Raw genomic sequence first — 23,858 nt, 5'->3', positions numbered from 1 at the left:
ACTGAGTAGTACCCCACTGCCTTGCAGGTGGGAGGGGGGTGTAGTTGGCACATGTCAGTTGACAGTTGGCAGTTCAGTCAAATGAATGAAAGACAGTCAAAATGAATAGAAGAAATGAAGATATGTAATGAATCCTCATAGGTATTAATTGAGGAAAAGTTATGCACCAAAGAATCCAAAAGGAAAAAAGGAAAGATTGTGCCATCGAGTCAGTGTCGAATCCTGGTGACCACAGAGCCATGTGGTTTTCTTGGTAGAATACAGGAGTGGTTTACCATTGCCTTCCCCTGCACAGTATAAGATGATGCCTTTCAACACGTTCCTATATCACTGCTGCCTGATATAGGAATTCCCCATATTCTGGGAAATACACCAGCGTGGATTAGAACCAACAGTCTCCTGCTCCCTAGGCAGGTTGCTTCCCTGCTGTGACATTAGGTGGCCAAACACTTGAAAAATAGTGGCCAAACACTTTGCGTCATAACTCCACTTCAACTAGAGCTAGAGCTTAGCTTAAAACAAAAACGAAAGCTGGGAATCTGGGGGAATTAATAGGAGGAATCAGAATCTTGAATTGATTCGAGTCGAATCTGGTGCGATTTGATTTGGACCCAAATCTAGCCAATTCTTGCCAATCTAATTTGTTCTTTCTCCAAATCACCTGAATCAGCTAGATTTGGGTACAAATCAATACGTACCCAAATCGATTCACACATCCCTAATCAGATACGGCCTTATTTGAACAGAAAAGTTCAGTAGTGGTTACTGCTTTGCAGAACCAAAATGTGTTTTTACAGATAAGGTAAGATAAGCATCAATGTTTCTCTCTGTAGTTTTATAGTATCATGTCATTTAGCAAATTAATTTAACAAACTGTCTTATTTACTTGTAGGGAACCATGAGTTTGATTTTGGTATAGACATTTTAGAAGAGTATATAAGACAGATGCAATTTCCGTGGTTCCTCAGCAATGTACAAGATAAATTTACCTCTGAACCACTGGGACATGGAACTATAAAAAACATGGTTACATGGAACAATATGAACATTGGTTTGATGGGATTAGTGGAAGAAGACTGGCTGGATACATTAGCTACCATCAAGAAATCAAACTTACACTATGTTGATTATGTTAAAGTTGCCAATCAACTATCTGTGGAGCTTAAAGCTGAGGGAGCAGAACTTATCATTGCAATGACACACATGAAATGGATTAATGACATGAGGCTTGCACAGAGCACTGAAGGAATAGACATAGTCCTAGGAGGACATGATCATGATTATGGGATTAAAAAGGTGAATGGAACATGGATTGTGAAAAGTGGATCTGATTTTAGAAATTTCACAACAATAAATATAAGAAAGGTTGGTGAAGCATTTCAGTACACATTTCAAAAAACAGACATTTTACAGCACTTAGAGGAAGATCCCCGTATAAAATCATTAGTAAATGACTGTTCTCAAAACCTGCAGGTACGTTTATTCATTTATCCATAGTCTTTTTTTCTATTAGAAAGGAAAGGCTAATAAAAGTGAATAGAAACTGCTTACAATAAGCCAGACGTCATATTGTTGGAAGGTTTGGGCTAAACAGAGGTTTTATGGAGATCCGATGGCCAGAGGCCAGTGGCCATTCAAACTCTGCTGTTCAGCGTCAGTCTAAGTCTCTCAAACACCTATATCTCATAAGGGGCAATGCACAATCAATGTTTTGAAAATATATTGGACTAGGACCGGGAAGACCTGAGTTCAAATCCCCTTTCACCCATTGTACTTGCTGGGTGACTCTGGGCCAGTCACTTCTCTCTCAGCCTAACCTACTTCACAGGGTTGTTGTGAGGAGAAGCTTAAGTATGTAGTACACCGCTCTGGGCTCCTTGTAAGAAGAGTGGGATCGAAAATGTAAAAAATAAAAAAAATAAAAAAAATATGCTTAATATAGTATCTGCTTTAATAGGAACTGAACTGGAAGAATGAGAATCTTGTTTGTTGAGGTGCCCTAAATTTTCCCTTTCTCCATAACTGGAGATAATCTTCCCTAAGCTCCATCATGGATCAGCTTCAGATTTTATGCTTCTCTTTACTCCTGTTTTTCATCTAGCAGTTGATAATTTGAAGCCTAAATATGCTATATGTTCCTTTCTCTAACAGCATAAAGGAACAAACCGTGTCTTACATGGATGAAAAATATCTTTCAAATACTTTTCATGCATTTATTCTTTATTTAACAGTGTGATCCTAAACTAGATTACTTGGGAGTAAATCTGATTGAATTCATTTGGACTTACTCTCTAGGAACTCTGCTTAAGACTGAAGCATTTGATACTGAACCAAACAACAAATATATTAAAACTGCTGTGAGAAGCAAGATCTAGTATTGTAAAGATTAGAGCTGTAGTGTTTCGTAAATTAATCAATTAAAGCCCTTTATATCAAGTTTTTAAAAGTGCTTCTGATTAACTAGGTAGCACAGTAAAAGAAAATCTTTAAAATATTGTACAAGGTATACTAATACTGCAGCCAGGTTGTAGGCACCACTTCAGAAGAAATGTTTCCCTCTTCACACAGGGAAAAAAACTTCTAAGATGGTGCCTCTTCCACCATGTATGGATATTATAAATCTACAAAGAAAAAGCAATTTTTATTCTGAATGATGGTTTAGTCATGTTCAGATATATGCAGTTTTAATCAATCTATTGACTGCATCAATCTATAATCATATGATTAATTGATTAAGATTTTTTAAATATTCCCTAGTAGAGGTGAAGGTGGACTTGAAAGTAAATAGTGCAACTTCTAGCACTGAGGAGGATTCACTACATTTAAATCATCACTGGCAACTCTTCTTTGCATGGTATAACAGGAGAACACCTCTGTTTGTCTAGTTAAATGTGAAAATACCTTCAGTGTATCTGTTTATGTTACTCTGCAAAATAATATGTACACAATGCTGCTATATAAACAAACAAAAGGTAATTTAGAACATTATTGTTGGCAGTTGGCTAGAACAGATAGCTTCAGTGTTACTGATATAAACAAGTGTTTGGTGTTAAATGATGCCAAGTGTTAGAATATTTACCTGTTCAGAACTCCATGTGCTTGATGTTGCATATAAACCATGATGTTGCTTGAGTCTATACATGAAATTATTAAGTCAATGTCACATACTCCTGGATCATGGAGAATTATGGTTGTCTTCTTACCCCAGATAATATTAGAATGTGGATAGATAGCTGAATTGCGGTTTGTTGTATGATGTTTTGCTGTTTGTGTTTGGATTAGTTTTGTTTTGCTTTGTAAATTTTCTTCTAATAAAGTTTAATTTTTTAAAAAGATACCTAATATATAATGTTCGTAACATCCCTAGCATGTAATATAAATATAAATATTATTGCACATGCAGCCATCATCAATTTGGTTTATATATGACAATGAGTGTAGGAAATTCTGTCTTTAAATTGTGGCACAATATGTAGATTTCAGGAAGATATACTTTTTCTTCCATGTCTGGGATCACTTGATTTTTTACACACAAAGACCCTTGTCTAAACATTATACATGAGTTTTGAGCCTAATAATTTGCTAGCTGGAAAATTTGCTTCTAAAAAATTCTGCTTCAGACCTTTTCTTTTCACAGCACCTTTTAAAGCAAGTTCTTTGCCCAATTGATGTTGATTTAGATGGCCGTGTTGAAACTGTTAGAAGAATGGAGAGCAACTTGGGAAATTTGGTAGCCAATGCCATGTTGGAAGCTACTCATGCTGATGTAGCATTGCTCAATTCAGGTGGTCACTTTCATATTGTTATTACAATTGATATACTGAACTGATAACATTTGCCATTTGCTATGCAGCTTAATATTTAGACTGGTGATAGATATGGCTAGTACCTCCTCAAAACTACTGCCCCAGACTGAAATGTTGAAATAGCACATTCACATCACTGTCTTTTTAAAGAAGATAATTAAAAGTGTTTATCTGTTCCATTTAAAAAAAACTATGTTTTAATTTTGTTAGGTGATTTCATTTTGATTTTTATAGGAACACTTCGTTCAAATCAAATACACCCAGCAGGAGATTTTACAATGCACGACCTTTTGACTATTCTTCCCATCATGGATGCCCTTCTGGTAGTCAGAGTGACAGGTAAACAACTCCTGGAAGCTCTTGAAAATGGAGTGTATAGATATCCAGCTCTTGATGGAAGGTATGTAGAGTATTCTCACCCACACCTTTTTTCCTCCCTGAAAATCTCTCTCTCTCAGATTTGTACCCCAAACTGTCTCTGGGCAGTTAACAATAACATAAAAACAAGTTAAAAACATACGCAAAGCTTTAAACAATTTAAACAATTTAAAATCAAACACAGATTAAAACCTAAACAATTTAAAAAGCTGAAAAAGCTTGGGTGAAGAGGTAGGTTTTCAAATACTTTTTTAAAAATGTCAGAGATGGGGAGGATCGCATTTCAGTAGGGAGCGCATCCCACAATCTCGGGGCAGCAACCAAGAAGGCCTGCCCCTGTGTGGCAAGCTGGCGGCAACTGGAGATGGACCTCTCCAGATGACCTCAATGGGTGGTAGGGCTCATAATGAAGAAGACATTCTCTTAAATACCTAGGGCCCAAGCCGTTTAGGGTTTTATAGGTTATAAAAGCACCTTGTATTTTGCCCAGAAACCTATTGGCAGCCAGTGTAGCTCTATCAGCAAAGGAGTAATGTGGTCACTCCAAGATGACCCAGAGACCAACCTGGCTGCTGCATTCTGTACCAACTGGAGTTTCTGGATTACATACAAAGACAGCCCCACATAGAGTGCATTAAAGAAGTCACGTCTGCAGGTTACCAGCATATGTACAGCATATGAGGTTGTTCATCTCAAGAAACGGACACAGCTGGCGTATCAGCTGAAGCTGATAGAAAGTCCCTCTGGCCACTGCCTCAACCTGAGATACCAGGGAGAGGTGTGGATCCAGAAGTACCTGTTCCTTTTGGGGAAGTGTGACCCCACCATTTGGAATCTGCCCAAGAGGTAGGAGCAGAACCACTGTAAAACAGTGCCATCCACTCCCAGCAGTCTCAGACATTCCAGAAGGATACTATAGTTGATAGTATCGAAAGCCACCGAGAGATCCAAAAGGACCAACAGTCACACTTGCTTGTCAATTCCCAATTGGAGATCATCCATCAGGCCGACCAAGGCAGTCTCCACCCCATAGCCTGCCTGAAAGCCAGTATGAAATTGGTCTAGATAATCAGTTTCCTCCAACACTGCCTGGAGTTGAGAGGTCGCCACCCTCTCAATTACCTTGCCCAACCATGGGAGGTTGGAGACAGGCCTATGATTGCTCAACTCTGAGGGATCTACTGCAGGATTCTTCAGAAGTTGTCTAATAATTGCCTCCTTAAGATAAGGAAAGCATCCTGCCCTCTCTCAAAGAAGCATTTATGATTTCTACCAGGCCTCCTACAACAGCCTCCCTGCTAGATAGAACAAGCCATGTTGGACAAGGTTCAAGAGGACAAGTGGTAGGCCTCATTGTTCCAAGCAGCTTGTCCACATCCTCAGGAGTCACAAACTGAAACTGATCCAGTTGAACCACATAAGAGGAGTTGCTGGACACCTCCAATTCAGACATCAGAGTAATTGTGGAGTCTCCATTTAAATTGGCCTGAATATGAGAGATTTTATCTGCAAAGGATTCATTAAACACACCACAGTGGGTAACTGATGGCTCCAAATTCTGATTCAAGGAAGTGGGGGCATGTACTAGTCCCCTCACAACCCTGGACAACTCCGCTGGACATGAACTCACAGAGGCAATACGAGCAGAAAAGAACCGCTTCTTTGCTGCTCGTATTGCCAGAGCATAGATCTTTAAATGTGCTCTATGTTGTAATCTGTTGGATTCAAGTCTAGTCTTTCTCCACTTGCGCTCTAGTTGCCTACTTTGCCGCTTCTGCCCCCGTAGATCTTCCATATACCAAGGGGCCAATTTTGAAGCTGGTCGGAGGGGATGCTTGGGAGCAATCGTGTCTACTGCCCTGGTGAGCAAGTTGCTCCAATTCTCCACCAGGGAATCAACAGGATCGCTGGCAGAGCCAACATTAAATCCTTCCAAGGCTTTTTGGAATCCTGTTGGGTCCAATAACCTCTTTGAGCAGACCATTCTAATAGGTCCCTCACCCCTGCAGAGGTGGGAAGTGGTTGTAAGCCTAACCTTAACCAGATGGTGGTCCATCCATGACAATGGGGAAATCACAGGATTCCCCACCCACGGAACACCACCCTGATCAAAGTAAAAGACCAAATCAAGTGTGTGATCTGCAACGTGTGTCAGTCCAGAGACCACTTGGGACTGGTCCATAGTTGTCATTGTCGCTATGAACTCCTGAGCTGCCCCGGACAAGTTGGTCCTGAAATGAACATTAAAGTCCCCCAGCATCAAAAGTCTGGGAGACACCAACGCAAGTTCTGCGATGAAGTCCGTGAGCTCAGTAAGGGATTCTGTTGGGCGGTGGGGTGATTGGTACACCAGCAGAAGTCCCAATCTATCCCTGGTCCCCAAACTTAAGTATACACATTCAGTATGGTCAGATACTCTGACGGAGACCCCGGTAAAGGAGATATTATCCTTATAGACCACAGCCACTCCAACTCCCCACCCATATCCCCTCACCTACTCCTCTACAGAATACCCTGGAGGGAGAAGCTGTGACCAGACTGGGCCACTAACCTCCCCCAACCAAGTCTTGGTGATACACACCAGGTCGGCCCCTTCATCCACAATCAAATCATGGATGAGTTCGGGTTTATTCTGGACCAACCTGGCATTGCATTTTTAATTTTGTGAGAGGCAATATTCAATTGTTTTCTTAGTGACATGAAACTTACTTAGAATACCCTTTCTGTACAGTTGTGCAAGAAACTACAAGAAAGGAAAGTAAGGAACAAGATGTATGATGTCAGAGAGGTAGTTAGGTAAAAGGACAATTATGGGAGCATGAACAATGCTAAACTTGAGAGGCTATTAATCTAGAGGAAAAGAATACAGTCTGGAAGACAGAGCTTAACTAAAAACAAACCAACAAACAAACCCAAATACATTGGTGAAAGAAAAACATTCTAATAGAGTTTATTTTGGAGTAAGAAAAGATCAGACAGAAGGTGGGTCTGTTGGAGATGAACTTCCAGTGCATCGACCCTTTTGCACCAACTGTCCTAATGACCACTAGGGGCATTGGGAGTAGAGACAGTCAGTCAGGGTCTCCCTATCTGTCCTTGCTCTATGACCCCTGAACTGACTCTGCAGCACTTCCTGTGCTGAGTCACAATCCTTCCTTTCCTCCTAGAGAGCAGATGGAAACATATAGGTCTTTCCTATCTAAGTGTATTTAACCAATAAATATTTAGTGTTTAGTCATACAAGGATCTCCATGTGTTTTCTCTAAATAGCTGCAATATCCAAACCATCCTCTGCTACCTACTCTGTAACTGGAGTGTGTGCTCATTCCTTAGTGCTCTGCTGTTTTACCTATTGTGGGTAAAACCCAGCAACCTCTAACAGGGTTATGGGCCCAGCAGGAACAACAGGCTTCTAGGCACAAGCAGAGTATATTTTATTTTTCATTTTTGAAAGTGCAGCTGAGCTAGTTAGTAACTGCATTATGGATCCTGTGACTACAGCCTACTCAGGAATGGCTCCTTCTTTTCCCAAACTGGATGGCAATAACGACGAAACCTGGGCCCTCAAGATGAAAGTGATCTTCATGACAAAAGGAATCTTTGAAGTGCTCATGGAGATACGGCCAGCCCAAGATGAAGCTGCTCAAGCCTCATGGGACAAGAAAAACCAACACGCGTATGGCCTTTTAGTTTTGAGTATAAGCGATGATTTATTGATCTATGTGCGGGATACAGATTTAGCTTCAGAAGCATGGGATAGACTGAAAAAGTAATGTGGCCAAGTCCCTGCAAATGCAGCTCTTCTCCTGTATAAAAGGCTGTGTGAAAGCAAACTGTAGGAAGGGGGAGACTTTGAAGCCCACATAGCGAGTATCTTAGAGATTAACAGGCTTTTGAAGAGTAACCAATGTGAACTGAATCATGTTATTCTAACTGGGGCAATCCTACAATCCCTGCCTAAAAGTTTTGAACTCCTAATTGTCACTCTTGAACTGTCTCATTGTGAACTGAAGGTTGATCATGTTGTGTTGAGTCTGAGAAATTTTAATATAAAGTTGCAGCAGGAGAGATTTGAAAGTGATGGCACTCTGGCACATTTCAGCAGACAAAGTAATTTCAACATTAGCAAGCAAAGTAGCCTCAGTGACTCATCAGAATATTCAAAGAGTGGGAAACTCAGAGGGCACAGACCTGGTCACCATGGCAATAAAGTAAACACAGCGATGAGTCATGGTGACAAACAAAGAGAGGAGGAGAAGCACGGACATGGTGGCTTATCTGAAAGGGCGAGTAGTCATGACAAAAGCTACATTGCCTTAAAAGAGCCAAGGAAGGGTCACACTTTCATCCTGGACTCAGGTGCATCCCAGAATATAATCTGTGATCCCAGTCTATTTATCTAACTCGATAAAAGCCACAGATCTGTTGTGACCCTAGCAAATTCAAGGAAGCTAAGCGTGGCTGGCAAGGGGACAGCAAAGATACTTCGTGGCTCTGCTGCTGAAGCATATGAGGTTAAGATAAATGATGCACCTTTCGTGCCAGTCAACTTGATTTCAATTGGGCATGGACTCAAGAAGGGGTGTAAAGCAATTTTTGAAAATGAAGCATGCTACATCTCTAAAAGTGATGAGTTAATCAAGACTGCCCACATGCGGGATGATGGACTTTTTGAAGTAGACTGTGCTACTGCACAAGCAAACGTGGCAAGTTGTTGCCAACACAAAAATTGTGATTTCTCATGGCACAGAAAATTGGGCCACCGAAGCCTAAACTTTGAAACTGACTCCCAAATGAGGGAACTAACCGAGAAATCAGTGCCAGATTCAGAAGGGGCTGCACAACCAGAACCTGAACTGAGGCGCTCACAGAGGCATAACAAAGGGGTTCCACCTAACAGACTCTCACTCATGGCTAAAGGAGGAGAGATGCAAGAACCCACTACATGGCTGCACAAAAGAAAGGTTGCCAGCTTATGAAGCTGAGAAGTGGAGAAAGGCAGCAATGGAAGAAATTGATTCCGTGCACAAAAATGAGACTTGGAGACTTGTGGAACTACCCACTGGAAGAAAGACTGTGGGATGCAAATGGGTCTTCAAAGTCAAACAGGGTGCAGAAGGGGATTTACAGTGCTACAAAGCCAGACTAGTAGCCAAAGGATACTCCCAAATCCATGGTCAGGACTATGATGAGACTTTTGCACCAGTTGTGAAACACACGTCAATTAGAACATTGCTCAGTGTGGCAGCAGCCAAAGTGATGCAAGTTGAACACCTGGATATAAAGACTGCCTTCCTACATGGGGAAATTGAGGAAGACATCTACATTCAACAACCACCAGGCTTTGAGGAACCTGGAAAGAAGGGGCTAGTGTGCAAACTGCAAAAGAGCATCTATGGCTTAAAGCAGGCAGCCAGAGCATGGAATGAAAAACTGAATCAATTACTACTTAAGGAGGGGTTCACACAAGGAAAAGCTGACCCCTGCCTATATTCTAGACTCAGAGACAATAGATGGACTTACATTCTGACTTACGTTGATGATTTGATTCTTGCACATGAGGAAAGGCAAGACAGTCATGAAATTGTACAACATCTGAGCAAGGAAATAGAGGTGAAGGAACTCGGAAGGATCTCATATTACCTTGGCATCCAAATAGAAAGAGAAGAGAATGGAACATTCCTTCTCAACCAAAACCAGAAGATAAAAGATCTTCTAGAATGCTTGGGACTGACAGATGCTAATGAAGTCAGCACATCAATGAATGCTGATTTCTGGAAGCAAGATGAGGACAGCCAGCCTTTACCAGCCAACAATCAATATAGAAAGGCAATTGGAAAACTTTTGTACATAGCCACAGTGACAAGGCCAGACATTGCCTCGGCTGTGGGAATCCTGAGCAGAAAAGTGAGTGTGCCAACGAACAAGGACTGGATAGTGATCAAAAGACTGGGAAGGTACCTGAAAGGTACTGCACATTATGTATTGGAGATTCCAGCAAACAGCAATCCCAAACTTGTGGGATATGTGAATGCAGACTGGGGCGAGGACAGAACAGACCGCAAGTCCACAAGTGGACACCTGTTCCTGTATGGAGGTGGAGCCATAACTTGGAGTAGCCGCAAGCAGTCACTTGTTGCACAATCATCCACAGAAGCAGAGTACGTTTCAGCAAGTGAAGCGTGTAGGGAAGCAGTATGGACACACCAACTACTATCGGACTTTGGCATCGAGGAACCAAAGCCCACAGTGATGTTTGAGGACAACCAAAGTTGTACCCAGATTTCCCAAATGGAGAAGATGAAATCTCGAACTAAGCATATTCCCATAAAGCACCACTATGTTCGGGACTTGCAAGAAAAGGGGGTGGTCCTGCTGAGGTACTGCCCCACAGAAGAGATGCTGGCAGATGGATTAACCAAGCCATTATCCAAAGACAGATTCCAGATGCTTCGTGAGAAGATGGGAGTCGTGACCAAGTACGACAGGCGATGAGAAGGGTTGTTGGAGATGAACTTCCAGTGCATCGACCTTTTTGCACCAACTGTCCTTATGACCATTAGGGGCATTGGGAGTAGAGACAGTCAGTCAGGGTCTCCCTATCTGTCCCTACTCTATGACCCCTAAACTGACTCTGCAGCACTTCCTGTGCTGAGTCATAATCCTTCCTTTCCTCCTAGAGAGCAGTTGTAAACATCTCTCTCTTTCCTTACCTAGCCATTATGTAGTCCTTTAGATTAGATATAGGTCTTTCCTATCTAAGTGTATTTAACCAATACAGTAAATATTTAGTGTTTAGTCATACAAGGATCTCCATGTGTTTTCTCTAAATAGCTGCAATATCCAAACCATCCTCTGCTACCTACTCTGTAACTGGAGTGTGTGCTCATTCCTTAGCGCTCTGCTGTTTTACCTATTGTGGGTAAAAATCAACAACCTCTAACAGGGTCATCGGTAGCTTTGCCAACTACTGTACGTAGATAGTTGACATGGGAGTCACCCAATAACCTTTCCGAGCAGATGAGTGTGTTTTGCATATGTGATGTGTAAGTCTACTCAGTATTCCTAAACTGAAGCACTTAAACTATTTATATAATTAATTCTCTTAGCCGACATGTGTGTACAGGATTTGGCGGTGGAACTCTCGTGACACGCTGCTAGAGTTCCGGTTAGAGGCTCGGCCGTGTGAGGAGGGAGGAGGAGAGGGGGAAGAAAGTGGCAGCGGCGGGCGGAGGAGTGGGGGAGAGAAACGCAGCAGTGGGGATGGGGACAGCGGCGGGTGGGGAGAGAAAAGCAGTGGCGGGTGGGCGGAGGCGGAGAGGGAAAAGAGGCAGCGGCTGCAGGCGGACAGGAGGGAGGAAAAACTGGCGGAGGTGGGTGGGCGGCGGGGCCCTTTTTGGTTGCCTGCCACCAGGTGAGGCTCTGTGTGGGGGAAGGAATGGGAGGTGGGGAGGGCTGGAGAACGCAGGGCTGGAGGGAAGGGGAAGAGAGGAGAGACCAGGGCAGGAGGGAGAGGGTGGGGGAAACAGCCAGCCCCAAAGTGCTCTGTGCAGGGTGGGCTAGTTGTTTATTAATCCTCAAATGCTGTTGGGGGAAAGGAACAAAGCCCCATCTACTTGCCTGAATACAATATGGAATCTTTCTTATAGTGACATTGCTTTGATTGACATCGAGAGCAATAAACCACTTGTGAAATTACACTAGTGCAAAATGGTTGCACTAGCTCATAGCATCAGACAGGTGTTGTGCTACCGCAAATATGCTTTTGCAACAGTTGCGCAACTGTGCTATGCCTCATTTGTTTTAATTGAGACTTCTGTGCAAGAGCACTCTAGCATGTTAGCACAACAGTGCAAGTCTGCAAATCTTTGCTTTGTAGTGCAACTGAGTTAACTTCTTGAGCTAGCGCAAATTTGCTTGTTCTGCAAGCATTCCAGTGCTTTGGATGTCAGCCACTGTTACTAAACTAATTTAATATTCTACAGTTCCATGCATAATATTAATATTCAAAGTGGAAGACAGTGTGAAACCTGTCTGCTGCATATGGTTAGTGTACTGAAAGAAATACACAATGAAATATGAAAGAATGAAATTAGGAAGTTTATGGCTTAATAACATACTTGGTGAATTTGAACATTGATGGATCTTCATCACACACTGCAGGAAAAGAGCAATAAACTACATCCCAGCAGGTTTTTAGGTTCTGAACATTACTTATTTACTAACTGGGTGAAGAATGGGGGAAACTAGGAAACATTTAATTCTAAGCGTAATTGATTGTACAGGTGATTATAACTGTTTTGGTTAGTTGGCACAAATTTGTAGTACAGTATCCATCAAACTACCCATATTATTTTCCATAATTTATTTTTATGCCATGATTTAGATTTTTTGAAAGCACAGAACTTCTCACGAGGAATGCAGAGACAAAAGGGAAGGAGGATAGGGGAAAGCCTGGGATTAGGCAGGTAATGGTGAAGCAAGGATGGTGAAGCAAGGATTAGTTTTAACAGAGTGATGGGGAGTTGTACAGGGCACTGCAACCACAGCCTTTGAATCACTAGAAGCTTTGAGCAGTACTCCTCTGGTTTTGAAGCATTTGAACAGTGTCAACAGGCTTTCTTGTTTTATGGTCATGAGAAATAGAAACTTCTTTAAAAAGAAGAAGAAATTTAGAGAATGGCAGATGCTGCACCAACGGATATTTTGTGTCTATGTTGCAACTCACACACACGGGAAACATTCAAAGCCTTTCCAGTTAAGGCAAAAATAAATGTGCAGCTCTGTGTGAAGCTCTTTCAGTCTCACTTTTGTTTTAATGGACTCTGGCCCTGACGATATAAATCTGTGAGGCTGTTCACATGAGCAGCCCTACTCAGGCTTATGCTCATGTGAAGTGTCGGGATCACTGGGTAGCCCAGAAATTATCCCTGGGCTTTTACCTGGGTAAAAGGGTGCAAGTGCAAGGTCTCCGGTTGTGTGTCTGCTCTGGCTACAAGCTGCCTGAGCAGACACAGAGCCAGACACCTAGAGCACCTGGCTTGTGGGGCAATCCCCCAATGGAATGGAGTCCTATGGGATGCAGGAGGCTGCAGCCTCCTTTCCTCCTAATTCTTGGGTGGGCGTGTGACGCTGGCAAGCCTGCGAGCAGCTGGAATCGTGGGGGAAGGCAAGATGGCTCCTGCCTTCCCGCAAGAGCACTTCCCTGGCCAGGTGAGTAAGGCCGTATGCACGACCCCTCTGTTTGCTTCACACTTCCCAAGTCTGTACTATATTTCCTATTTAGACACAGCAGCATTTTGCCAACCCTAGATTTAACTGGCCACGGTAGGCTCCTTGACAGAATGGATGGCAGTTTACAAGCTCATATAAATGGAGCAGGGGCATATTATAACTTGCCTGGTTTTATGAATCAATGTGTGTTTTACCATTATACACAGAAGAAAGATTGCCTAGATTTTAGAAAAAGTTGGACTGTGAAGAATATTTATTGAAGCTTCTTCATTATCATCAAATCTAAACTGTTTTATTAACATTCAGGTTTCCTCAAGTAGCGGGAATAGAATTTTGGTTCGATCCAAATGCAGCACCAGGGCATCGAATTTTAAGAGACTCTGTAAAAATTCAAGGGCAATATCTAAAGGAAAATCGGATCTATCAGCTTGCAATTAAGGAATACTTGGCTAATGTAAGCACACCTTTTCACATATTATTTTAAATTATAGTGATGTTTATGAAAAGCATTTGACAAAATAATTTCTTATGCTCATTTCACGTTGGGAGGAAATAACTGCTGGTATACCCTAGAACAGAAAGACAATGGGCACATTGACAGTGGAAATTGTACAATTTGTTTTCCTGGACATTTGGAAGTGACATCTTTCAGGTGTGGTTTAAATGTAGAGACTGCTGCTGTCACAAGAAATTGGTCTGAATGATTCATAGGATATCTTCCAATGAGGGCCCCCCATTTGACATACAGGAGGATTTGTTACAAAGGCAAGAAAATCAACACCATAAAAGCAACTTAATGGCAGTGAGTGATGTAGTGGCCTCGGTCAGGCCACTACCTGACCAAGTAACACAACACATTTCTACTTTTAAGTATGTAGAATTAATCTGTTCAGATCCCCCCCACCCCAGTTAAAAAGCATAGTAATGAAATATCTGTTTTTCAGAAACTCTAATTAATTAGGTTGGCAAGATATGTCATGTAATGATATTCAGAGATCCCAGTTTCCCCAATTGTAATAATAATCAGAGACCCCAATTTCCTTAAGTAGGTTTATTAAAAAGCAAAACAAAAGCATGTTCAAATAACCAAAATTCATCTTATGCATTTCTTGATTATGATTTTAATGTACTATTTTCCTGTCAGAGAGCTTAAAAGTATTACCCTAGCCAAAGTAGGGTGATGTTTTTATTATGACCAACTAAAAGGTAACAAAGTTCCAGACAGTGAGCTTGTGAGTCCTAGAGCAGGGCCAACCGGCTGGGCATTAGATTTATTGGTAGTTTTCATGCTTATCTGAAGCAGCTCTCCAGACATTTGGGATTGCTTCTCCCTTCCTCTCCTTTACTGTCAATACTGCAGTTCTGACTGGCTGACTGAGTGGGGGCATGGGCAATGACAGAAAATGGGGGGGGGGGCGGGCAGAAAGGGCAAACTGTATGTATGGATGGGTGGGTTGTGTCCCACATATTACATTTCTGAAGCAGAAATGGGGAGAAGCTACTTTTCTGGGGGGCTATTGCCCCCCACCCCCCTCTGGAGCTGTCATTGGGTGCGGGCACACCATTTTTATTTTCTCTTTCTTTGGATGCTCAGGGCTGATTTAACTTTCTCTCCTATTAATTTCTCTCCAGTTTCTTCCCCCACAAAGCATCCCTCTTGACCTTTTCCTGCCCTGCTACACAACTATGCTGGGATTCAGGGATTTGGTATTAAAATCCTTGATTCTGTTAATATAAGTTTTTGTACAAGCTGCCATTGTGCACCTGGTTCCGCCTTCCCAAGATGCCATTTTGTGCCTGCCTTCATCTCCCCAAGACATTATTTCTTGTTGGTAACCCTCAAGGCTCTGGAGAAAATGAAGTAGTTCCTAGAAGCCTTAACTCTGGCCACCCCTGTCCTAGAGAACTCATCAGGCTAAATGGCAAGCAATAGGACGTTGTGGGGAAGAGGGTATTTTTTAGATACCCCAATAATCTGTAATTTGTAATTTGTAAATTCTAAAGATGGAGTTTAAGGTGGGTTATAGAGACTTGGGTGTATAATGATGTAGATTCTCTTGTAACTTTTGAATCTGCTCATCTCTTGATGTCCAATTTTCCCATCTGTTCAGTGAATTTATATAGCACTACATATCCCTATGCACTTCACGCTGGGCTGGAGTAGGGCTGATTTTGTTTTTTAATGTAAAAGATGAATTAAAACATAGAACTTATGCATGGGGATAGAAGGATGTTTATGCGTTAAGTGCTTCTTGAGATGTTAACCATATACTCAACTTACAATTTATATTCTTTTCTTGGCAGTCATAAACGTGGAGGGGGGGATTATGATTAAAAATACATTCTGAATCCATCCAGTTTATATGTTTTAAACATCAGGTATAATACAATGAATCAGGCATGAGAATCCTTACAACACGAAAACTTCTCTTTTAAAATAAGAAAATATCCATAATACTGGTATTATATAATATTTGCCAACCTTTTATAAACATGACAACATTTTAATCCTACAATAATTGGCTTTTAATTTTTGAGCTCTTATGTAGGATTAATCTTTATTTAGATTCCTGTATCTGTTATCCATAATACTGAAATTCAAATTCTTTGAATTCATTTTTAGTTTGGCCAGAATCATGGATGACCTGTGACCATTCTAGATTGTCTCAGCCCACCAGCTTAACATTTAAGTTAATATATTATATCTCTCATTTAAAACATTATTAAAACATGATGGGATGGAAAAGGCTAGAAGATCCATGATTTGTTTAGGAAACTTCCTTTGTTGAGTATTGGAGAATAACATACTACAAAACATACTTTATTAAATATATGCGTTACAAGACATAGTTATCCCAGCCTATAGCTGGGTTCATGTGCTATGAACACCAGATCCAGGGTTAATGGAACTCTCACCAGCACCAGCTTCACATCAGATATTTTTAGAACTTATGGCTGTGTTCCTGGGTCTCATGTCTTTTTAATTTTTATTTTATTTAATTTATCAAATTTGTACACCGCCTCAAACTTTCATCTCTGTGCGGTTAACAATAGCATAAAACAAGTTAAAAACATATACAAAAACTTAAAACAATTTTACAATTTAAAAAATAAACCAGAGATTTTTTGCCTCTACTGCAGGTCAGTGTGGTCCAGCTGGGGCTTTTAATTTAATTTAATTTAAGTATTATTACATGTATATCCCGCTCTTCCTCTGAGGAGCTCAGAGCGGTGTACATGCTTATTTTTATCCTCACAACAACCCTGTGAGGTATGTTGGGCTGAGAGATACATGACTGGCCCAGAGTCACCCAGTGAGTTTCATGATTGAATGGGGATTTGAACTTGGGTCTTCCCGGTCCTAGTCCAACACTCTAACCACTAAGTACTATGGCCATAGCCTACCTCCAAGCAGGGTGGGGCTGTCTCCCACTCTCTATGTGCTATGAGCCTCCAGATCTGAAACTGGTGCATTGTCCATCAAATCTATCTGATTGCCATACATATAAAAGACACAATGTGCTTGTGGACGATCTGAGCAGGTCGTTTCTACACCTACATTATCATGAGTGGGAACTCAACCAAAAGTACCTACAAGAAGTTTTCCAGATGTGGGGAACCTCAAGGATCGATATGTTCGCCATTGCGGGGAACAAGAAGTGCCATAGTACTGCTGAAGAGCAGGTCACGTACACAGCTCCATGAGAGAAGCATTTCAGCACAGCTGGCTACAGAGTCTTCTGTATATGTTTCCTCCATACCTTCTTCTCAACAGGGTGTTGGTGAAACTTATTCAAGACAACGCAAAGTGCATCCTGATCACCCCTGGTAGTCCTGCCAACCATGGTTTGCATCACTACTCAGACTGCCGACATGCATGTTCCACCTACTTCATCATCCTGACCTCCTATCCAAAAACAGAGGAAAGGTTTTTCATCCAAACCTGCAGACCCTGCACTTGACAGTGTGGAAGGTCAGCTTCTGAATAAATTTTTACTTAATAATTGGAAAACTTCCATGAGATGTGGAAGTTTATTTAAGTGGAAGCGGTTTCACTCCTATGCTAGATCTCATGACTTTGACCCATGTAGGGTGACAGTACGACAGGTGCTACTATACCTGACTACTTTTGAAAAGCTTTGGCTTAGCCAATGTTTCTATCAAAGTTCATCTTGTGGCACTCTCCTCTAAGCATGTAGGTTGGGATGGGGAAACTGTGTTTTCTCATCCAGATTGTAAGAGAATCCTGAGGAGCATTAATAATTTGTTTCCTCCTGTGCGTAAGCCTATGGAACAGTAGAGTCTTTCTTTAGTGCTTTCCTCCCTAACTGAGAAACCTTTTGAACTGCTTGCCACCATCTCTATAACACTGCTGACTGAAAACCGCTTTCTTAGTGGTGATCACCATAGTCTGTAGGGTTATTGAGTTAATGGCTCTGTGCATTGATGCCCATTACAGTAGGGTCTACCCAGATAAGGTCCTTAAGTGTACGGATCCTAATTTTTGACTAAAAATTGTAACTGACTTCAGTTGGAATCAGAACGTTTTATTACCTACCTTCTTCCACAATCCATCAACTCCTATGGAATGCTTTTTACATTCCCTAGATGTGTGAAGGTCCCTCCTTTACTACTTATTGGGAGCTCGCTAATGACCCATACTTAAGAATGGCCACGGATCACAATCCAGATTAACAGGTAACTGTAACTACCTGTAACTGATGATCTGGTAGTGATCTGTTGACATTCATAAGATCCATTCATTCCTCCCTACGGCAGTAGACTGAAGTAAATAAGAACCCCACCCCCAAATAATCTATGCATGGCGATCAGCCAGGAGCTGAAAAAATAGTGCCCTAACCACCAAAAGTAACTAACACACTGAGCACATGAGCCGGAACACAGGTGTGAAGAGTTAGAAAATCCACCCGCAAGGTCCTGCACAGGCACAGTACCCATACTTATGAATGTTAACAGATCTCTACCAGGTCATCAGTTACACATAAGTACAGTTATAATAAGTTACAAACTGTTTATGATTAAACATAAATATAATTTCAACTTGATTCTTAATTGACAGTGATTGCCACAGCCAAGGTAAGCAGTGAACATAATTTAGTCACCCACAAATAATTAGTGTTATACCATTTATTTCTGCCCTAAAGGAATTTTTCTCTCAGATATTTGTCCTTCTGTTATAAACCTCCCTCCCATATACAGAAGTATCATGTTCCTATCTTCAGTCAATTTATGCTGAAACACAACCAGAAAATATTCCTGCAGAAAGGTGAGGGCACTAAATGCAACTCAAGCTAATGCCAGCTCAGTAATCTCCAAGGGAAAATTAATTATTATAGTTTGCTTTAATTTTTTTTGTAGCAGGACATAAAACTATCTTGATAGCCACGGGGCACAATCTACCAGGAAATTTTCCTATATAAGCCCCACTGAAATGAATTAGAGTAATGCAAGAGCACAGTAATGGGCCTTCTGTAGGAGAACTTCCCAGTAGATTATACCCTTGGATAGTGCAAGTTTCCATAGCTACTGTTTTGTAGAATTGAGGAAAACATTTATCCACAAACGTAGAAACTGATAATGATTTGAAAGGGGGTGGATGTAGAGAAGGTTGCTTGCTTGCCCAGTCTCCAAGCCATCTGCAGGTATCTCACTTCTTGTGTATTTCAAACAAAATGACAGTCTTACTGTGATTTTCTAATGTCCTCAAATTTACTATCTGACACATCAGTAATTTCAATTCCTCTCTATGCCAACTACAAAAGGACAGGATAATTAATTCAATTACAACTTGATGAAATAAGGAAGGAATTTCTGCATCTTCCCCCAAATTCAAGGACTGTTGCTTAGCAGGATTTTTCTGATGTGGTTCTTCAAGCTGAAAAGAGCTTTGCTTAGCTGGCTGGCACACTGGGTAGGCAGCAGGGTTGGCTGCTGCTATAGTACCAAGGGGTGTCACTGCACATGGGTATTGGGGCAAGTGGATGCAGATGCGACTACACAGAATCCAGAAGGAGAAGGGTCCTGCAACAGCAATAAGCTCACATAGAACAACACACACCAGTCTCAATGGCAGTTTGCACTACTACCTAGCTACGTCACACGTGCACGCACATGCATAGAATGGTGGTGCTGCGGGCAGAGTAAAGCAGCATTAAGAAGTAATAATGCTGCTGACACTGAGTGGAGAGGGATGCAGACAGGTGGGGTGCCACGGCAGGTGGGCACTATCTTTCTTACTGCCATCAAGTCAGATGCAGTGCCCCATTGATGCCACTTCCAGTGATCTGCTGCCTCAAGCAAGTGCCTCATCATGCCTCATAAAGAGACAGTATTTGATCTGCAATGGCTGCTCGCTTGTTTCCAGATGCAATACAAAGTTCTGGTGCTTTCCTTTAAAGCCCTGAATAGTGAAAAAAGCCCTGAAAAAAGCCCTTAAAGACTGCTTTCTTCTGTATGTACCTGCTAACGCATTCCATTCAGCATATAAGGTTTCTGTATTTTCCAACTTGCTGAGGTTTGGTGAGTGGCTACTCAGAGCAGGACCTGTTCAGTAGTGGTGCCAACTCCCTGAAGAGTTTTGTCTTTAGAGACAGGCAAAAACTGCCTCTTTCAGAAGGCCTTTGGGGTTGGCTGATTTGATCTTTTGTATGGTCAGTTCTTTCTCTTTTGTTGATTATTGTTGGCTTTTGAATTTCTGTTGAGATGATATCTGTCTGTTCTGCTGCTGTGTATTTGTCTTGAATTTATGATGTTTGGTATTTATTGTTCTTAACTGTGTAGTTAGTCATTTCGAATAATCTATAAGAAAAATTGGATATATAAATGTCTAAATAAAACAAACAAAATAATAATAATAATAATAATAATAATAATAATAATAATAATAATAATAAACATTGAACAATATTTGCACAATATAAGTGTAAAATCAGACATCACCAAGACCTGGCAATGGCTTAAGAATGGTAACTTGAAGAAAGAAACAGAGGGTTTAATACTGGCTGCACAAGAACAGGCACTAAGAACAAATGCAATAAGAGCAAAAGTAGAAATGTCAACAACAAACACCAAGTGCCGCCTTTGTAAAGAAGCAGATGAACCCGTGGACCACCTGATCAGCTGTTGTAAGAAGATCGCACAGACTGACTACAAACAAAGGCATGACAAGGTAGCAGGGATGATACACTGGAACATCTGCAAAAAATACAAGCTACCTGTAGCCAAAAATTGGTGGGACCATAAAATTGAAAAAGTTGAAGAAAATGAAGATGTAAAAATACTATGGGACTTCCGACTACAAACAGACAAACATCTGCCACACAATACACCAGATATAACTGTAGTCGAGAAGAAAGAAAAACAAGTCAAAATAATCGACATAGCAATACCAGGGGATAGCAGAATAGAAGAAAAAGAAATAGAAAAAAATCACCAAATACAAAGATCTACAAATTGAAATTGAAAGGCTGTGGCAGAAAAAGACCCAAATAATCCCAGTGGTAATTGGCGCCCTGGGTGCAGTCCCAAAAGACCTTGAAGAGCACCTCGACACCATAGGGGCCACAGAAATCACCATCAGCCAATTACAAAAAGCAGCTTTACTGGGAACAGCCTATATTTTGTGACGATATCTATAATAACCAACAGTATTGATAATAAAATTCAGCCATCCCAGGTCCTTGGGAAGGACTCGATGTCTGGATAAAACAAGCCAGTCAATAACACCTGTCTGACTGTGTAAACAAGAAATAATATAATACATTGATAATAACATTCAGCCATCCCAGGTCCTTGGGAAGGACTCGATGTCTGGATAAAACAAACCACTCAATAACACCTGTCTGACTGTGTAAACAAGAAATAATAATTGTTATTCATTCAATTTCTATACCGCCCTTCCAAAAATGGCTCAGGGCAGTTTATACAGAGAATAATAAATAAATAAGATGGATCCCTGTCCCCAAAGGACTCACAATCTAAAAGAAACACAAGATAGACACCAGCAACATTCACTGGCAGTACTGTGCTGTGGGTGGATAGGGCCAGTTACTCTCCCCTGCTAAATAAAGAGAAACATCATGTTAAAAGGTCCCTCTTGCCAGGTTAGCAGGGGTATACTAGTATTACTAGTATTATTTTTTTCACTGACACTGTATATAAGGCTTTATAGTGAAATTTAAGTTGTGCTTATTGTAGTAGTCTTTGTGATTTCCAAAATCCTCCCTTTGTGTATCTACCACAACTTATATTTTTATATCATATTGTTCTTCTTGTGCATATAAAAATGTACATGGGGTGGGGGGCATTCCTACACCTGCCACTGCCCAGAGTGAAGGGATGGGGATGGAGGCAACTATGCTCAAAGGGCATGAGAGTGTGAAGGGCAGATGCTATAGGGTGGCCAAGGAGGAAGCAGCAGCCTGGTTGCTAGGATGACAGCTCCCTCCTGTGCAGTACACAGAAAGGAATGAGTGGTGGGGATGTCTTCCTGCATTCCCATGAATACTTGCAGGCATGTGAAAGTAAAGGAACCACTTCCAAGAGGCTCAGTGGGTGGATAGCTGAAGAAGAGTATATACAAATCTTGGAGTACTGGATTTATTGTCCTATGACTAATGCCATACTAAAATGGCTTGGATCAAAAGATCTCTTTGTATGCCTGGAAGGCACTTCTGCTTACACAATAGGGTGGGGGGAGTTCCCGGTTTTTTGCTGATTTCTTTTTCCAGCTGCCACATACCATGCAGTTTAGAAGGTCTGGCAATCCTAAGAAGTAGATTTTGGGGTATATGTGTGTGCAGGGGATTTAAGAAGACAGGAGAGGCAGGAAAGCCCCGTTCTGCTCCCAGAGGTTGAGATCCAAGCCAATATATTTATTGGATGTACTTGAGTATTTGTTTTATATAGTTTAGTTTGCTAGTAAATAAATCTTCAAATTATCCTCCCAGATTATAACCATTATGTATACAAACAAATGCATATTTAATTTGATTTAGATACTTAATATGCATATTTGTGGACTGGTTTAATTTTTGTGGCTTTTCAGGGAAAGGATGGCTACATTATGCTTCAAAATTGTCCTCGGATGTTTGATATTGAAACTGCACAGACACTTTCTACAGTCGTTATTAATCATTTTGAGTCCATCAAGATTGTTCAAGGAATCAAACCATGCTTCTCTGGTCACCGAATGAGTTTAATTACCAGATCAAAACTGAAATCATTAATAGGTAAGTAAAGCTGATATCATTTACATAAAGTAAAAAATCTGTGTCCAAAGGGACCAAAGCAGTCTTAACAGTGAGTGTTGAGTATTACTCAAAGTATGCCATGTTAATTCTCTTCCTGTGGTCAGTCTTTATGGGTCAGATGTTGGATTACCATTGCTTTGCATTTAGGAACAATAGTTTACCACCAGTCTGTAAAAGGGCTAAAACATATGACTCTCCAGTTATGATTGCCCCTTCTTGGTGAACTGTTTTGGTCAGATGACACTGGGTGGGCCAACTGGTCATGGTAGAATTTATCCAGTGTTGCCATTACCAGGACTAATTACATATGGACTTTTGTCACTGTGAATCACACCTGCATATTTCAAGCTTAGTCTTCTTGCTGTTTGGCATCTCATCCTCATACAGGCAGCATTGATACATTTGGAACTAGAGCTAGATGTTTTCTTTCTCTTACACTTCTTTTTCATTAAAAACTGACAGTGCTGTCCTATGCATGTCTAATCAGAAATAATGTTCAATAACATTTATTTCCAGGTAAGCGTGTATAGGATTACATCCTTGGTCTCTTTTTCAAAAATAAATATTTTCCAAAAACTTCCATCACTGAATCAATCATAGATTTATGGGACAGGAAGCAATTTGACCTAATTTAATTTCGGTTCTAAACTAGGAGCTTTTACATGCAGAGGAAGAACTCAGTTATTGCCTTCTCAATGTAATCAGCCTTGGCTATCCCTCAGCACACATGCCTAATGGAAAAATTAGCTGGAAAATTGCTACCCTACCCACTATACTTGTATACAACCCAGTTCACACTTCGGCCAAATGATTGTGAGCAGGTACATGGAAGCAATTGAGAATGTAGGTTCTTGTGTGAAATGGCCTAAAGAGAATCATCCTCATAGCTAAAGATGCCATCACCAGGGAGCATATATGAGCATAGAACACATAGAGGTGATGGCATTTTTGTATACAGTTTGGGAGTGAATATAAAAGCTGTGTGCTGGGGTTTTTTGTGTATCACATCCTCTGTAGCCAGCATATAAGCTGCAATCAAGCTTAACTGCATTGTATATTGGGCTATGATTCAGAAAACCCATCCCTCCAAATAGATGTTCTAGCTGTTTTGTGGCTATACATCTTTCTTTCAATTCATTCACTTTAAAAGCATTTTGTACTGTGAAGT

General features: G+C 41.1%; 1 protein-coding gene across 4 annotated transcripts in view; it reads left to right on the top strand.

The window, feature by feature from the left end:
- The window catches only part of LOC128346839 (mannosylglucosyl-3-phosphoglycerate phosphatase-like), a 38,918-nt gene that overhangs the window by 9,567 nt on the left and 5,493 nt on the right, over nt 1-23,858 (top strand). For all 4 annotated transcript variants that reach the window (XM_053300561.1, XM_053300563.1, XM_053300565.1 and 1 more), the window contains 5 exons: nt 893-1,473; nt 3,638-3,785; nt 4,041-4,206; nt 13,725-13,872; nt 22,486-22,669. In XM_053300561.1, coding sequence (XP_053156536.1) covers nt 893-1,473; nt 3,638-3,785; nt 4,041-4,206; nt 13,725-13,872; nt 22,486-22,669 — 1,227 coding nt within the window. The remainder of the gene's footprint in view (nt 1-892; nt 1,474-3,637; nt 3,786-4,040; nt 4,207-13,724; nt 13,873-22,485; nt 22,670-23,858) is intronic.

The sequence above is a fragment of the Hemicordylus capensis genome, chromosome 2, assembly GCF_027244095.1.
Source record: "Hemicordylus capensis ecotype Gifberg chromosome 2, rHemCap1.1.pri, whole genome shotgun sequence".
NCBI lineage: Eukaryota > Metazoa > Chordata > Lepidosauria > Squamata > Cordylidae > Hemicordylus > Hemicordylus capensis.
This window is presented reverse-complemented; position numbering and strand designations above follow the sequence as displayed.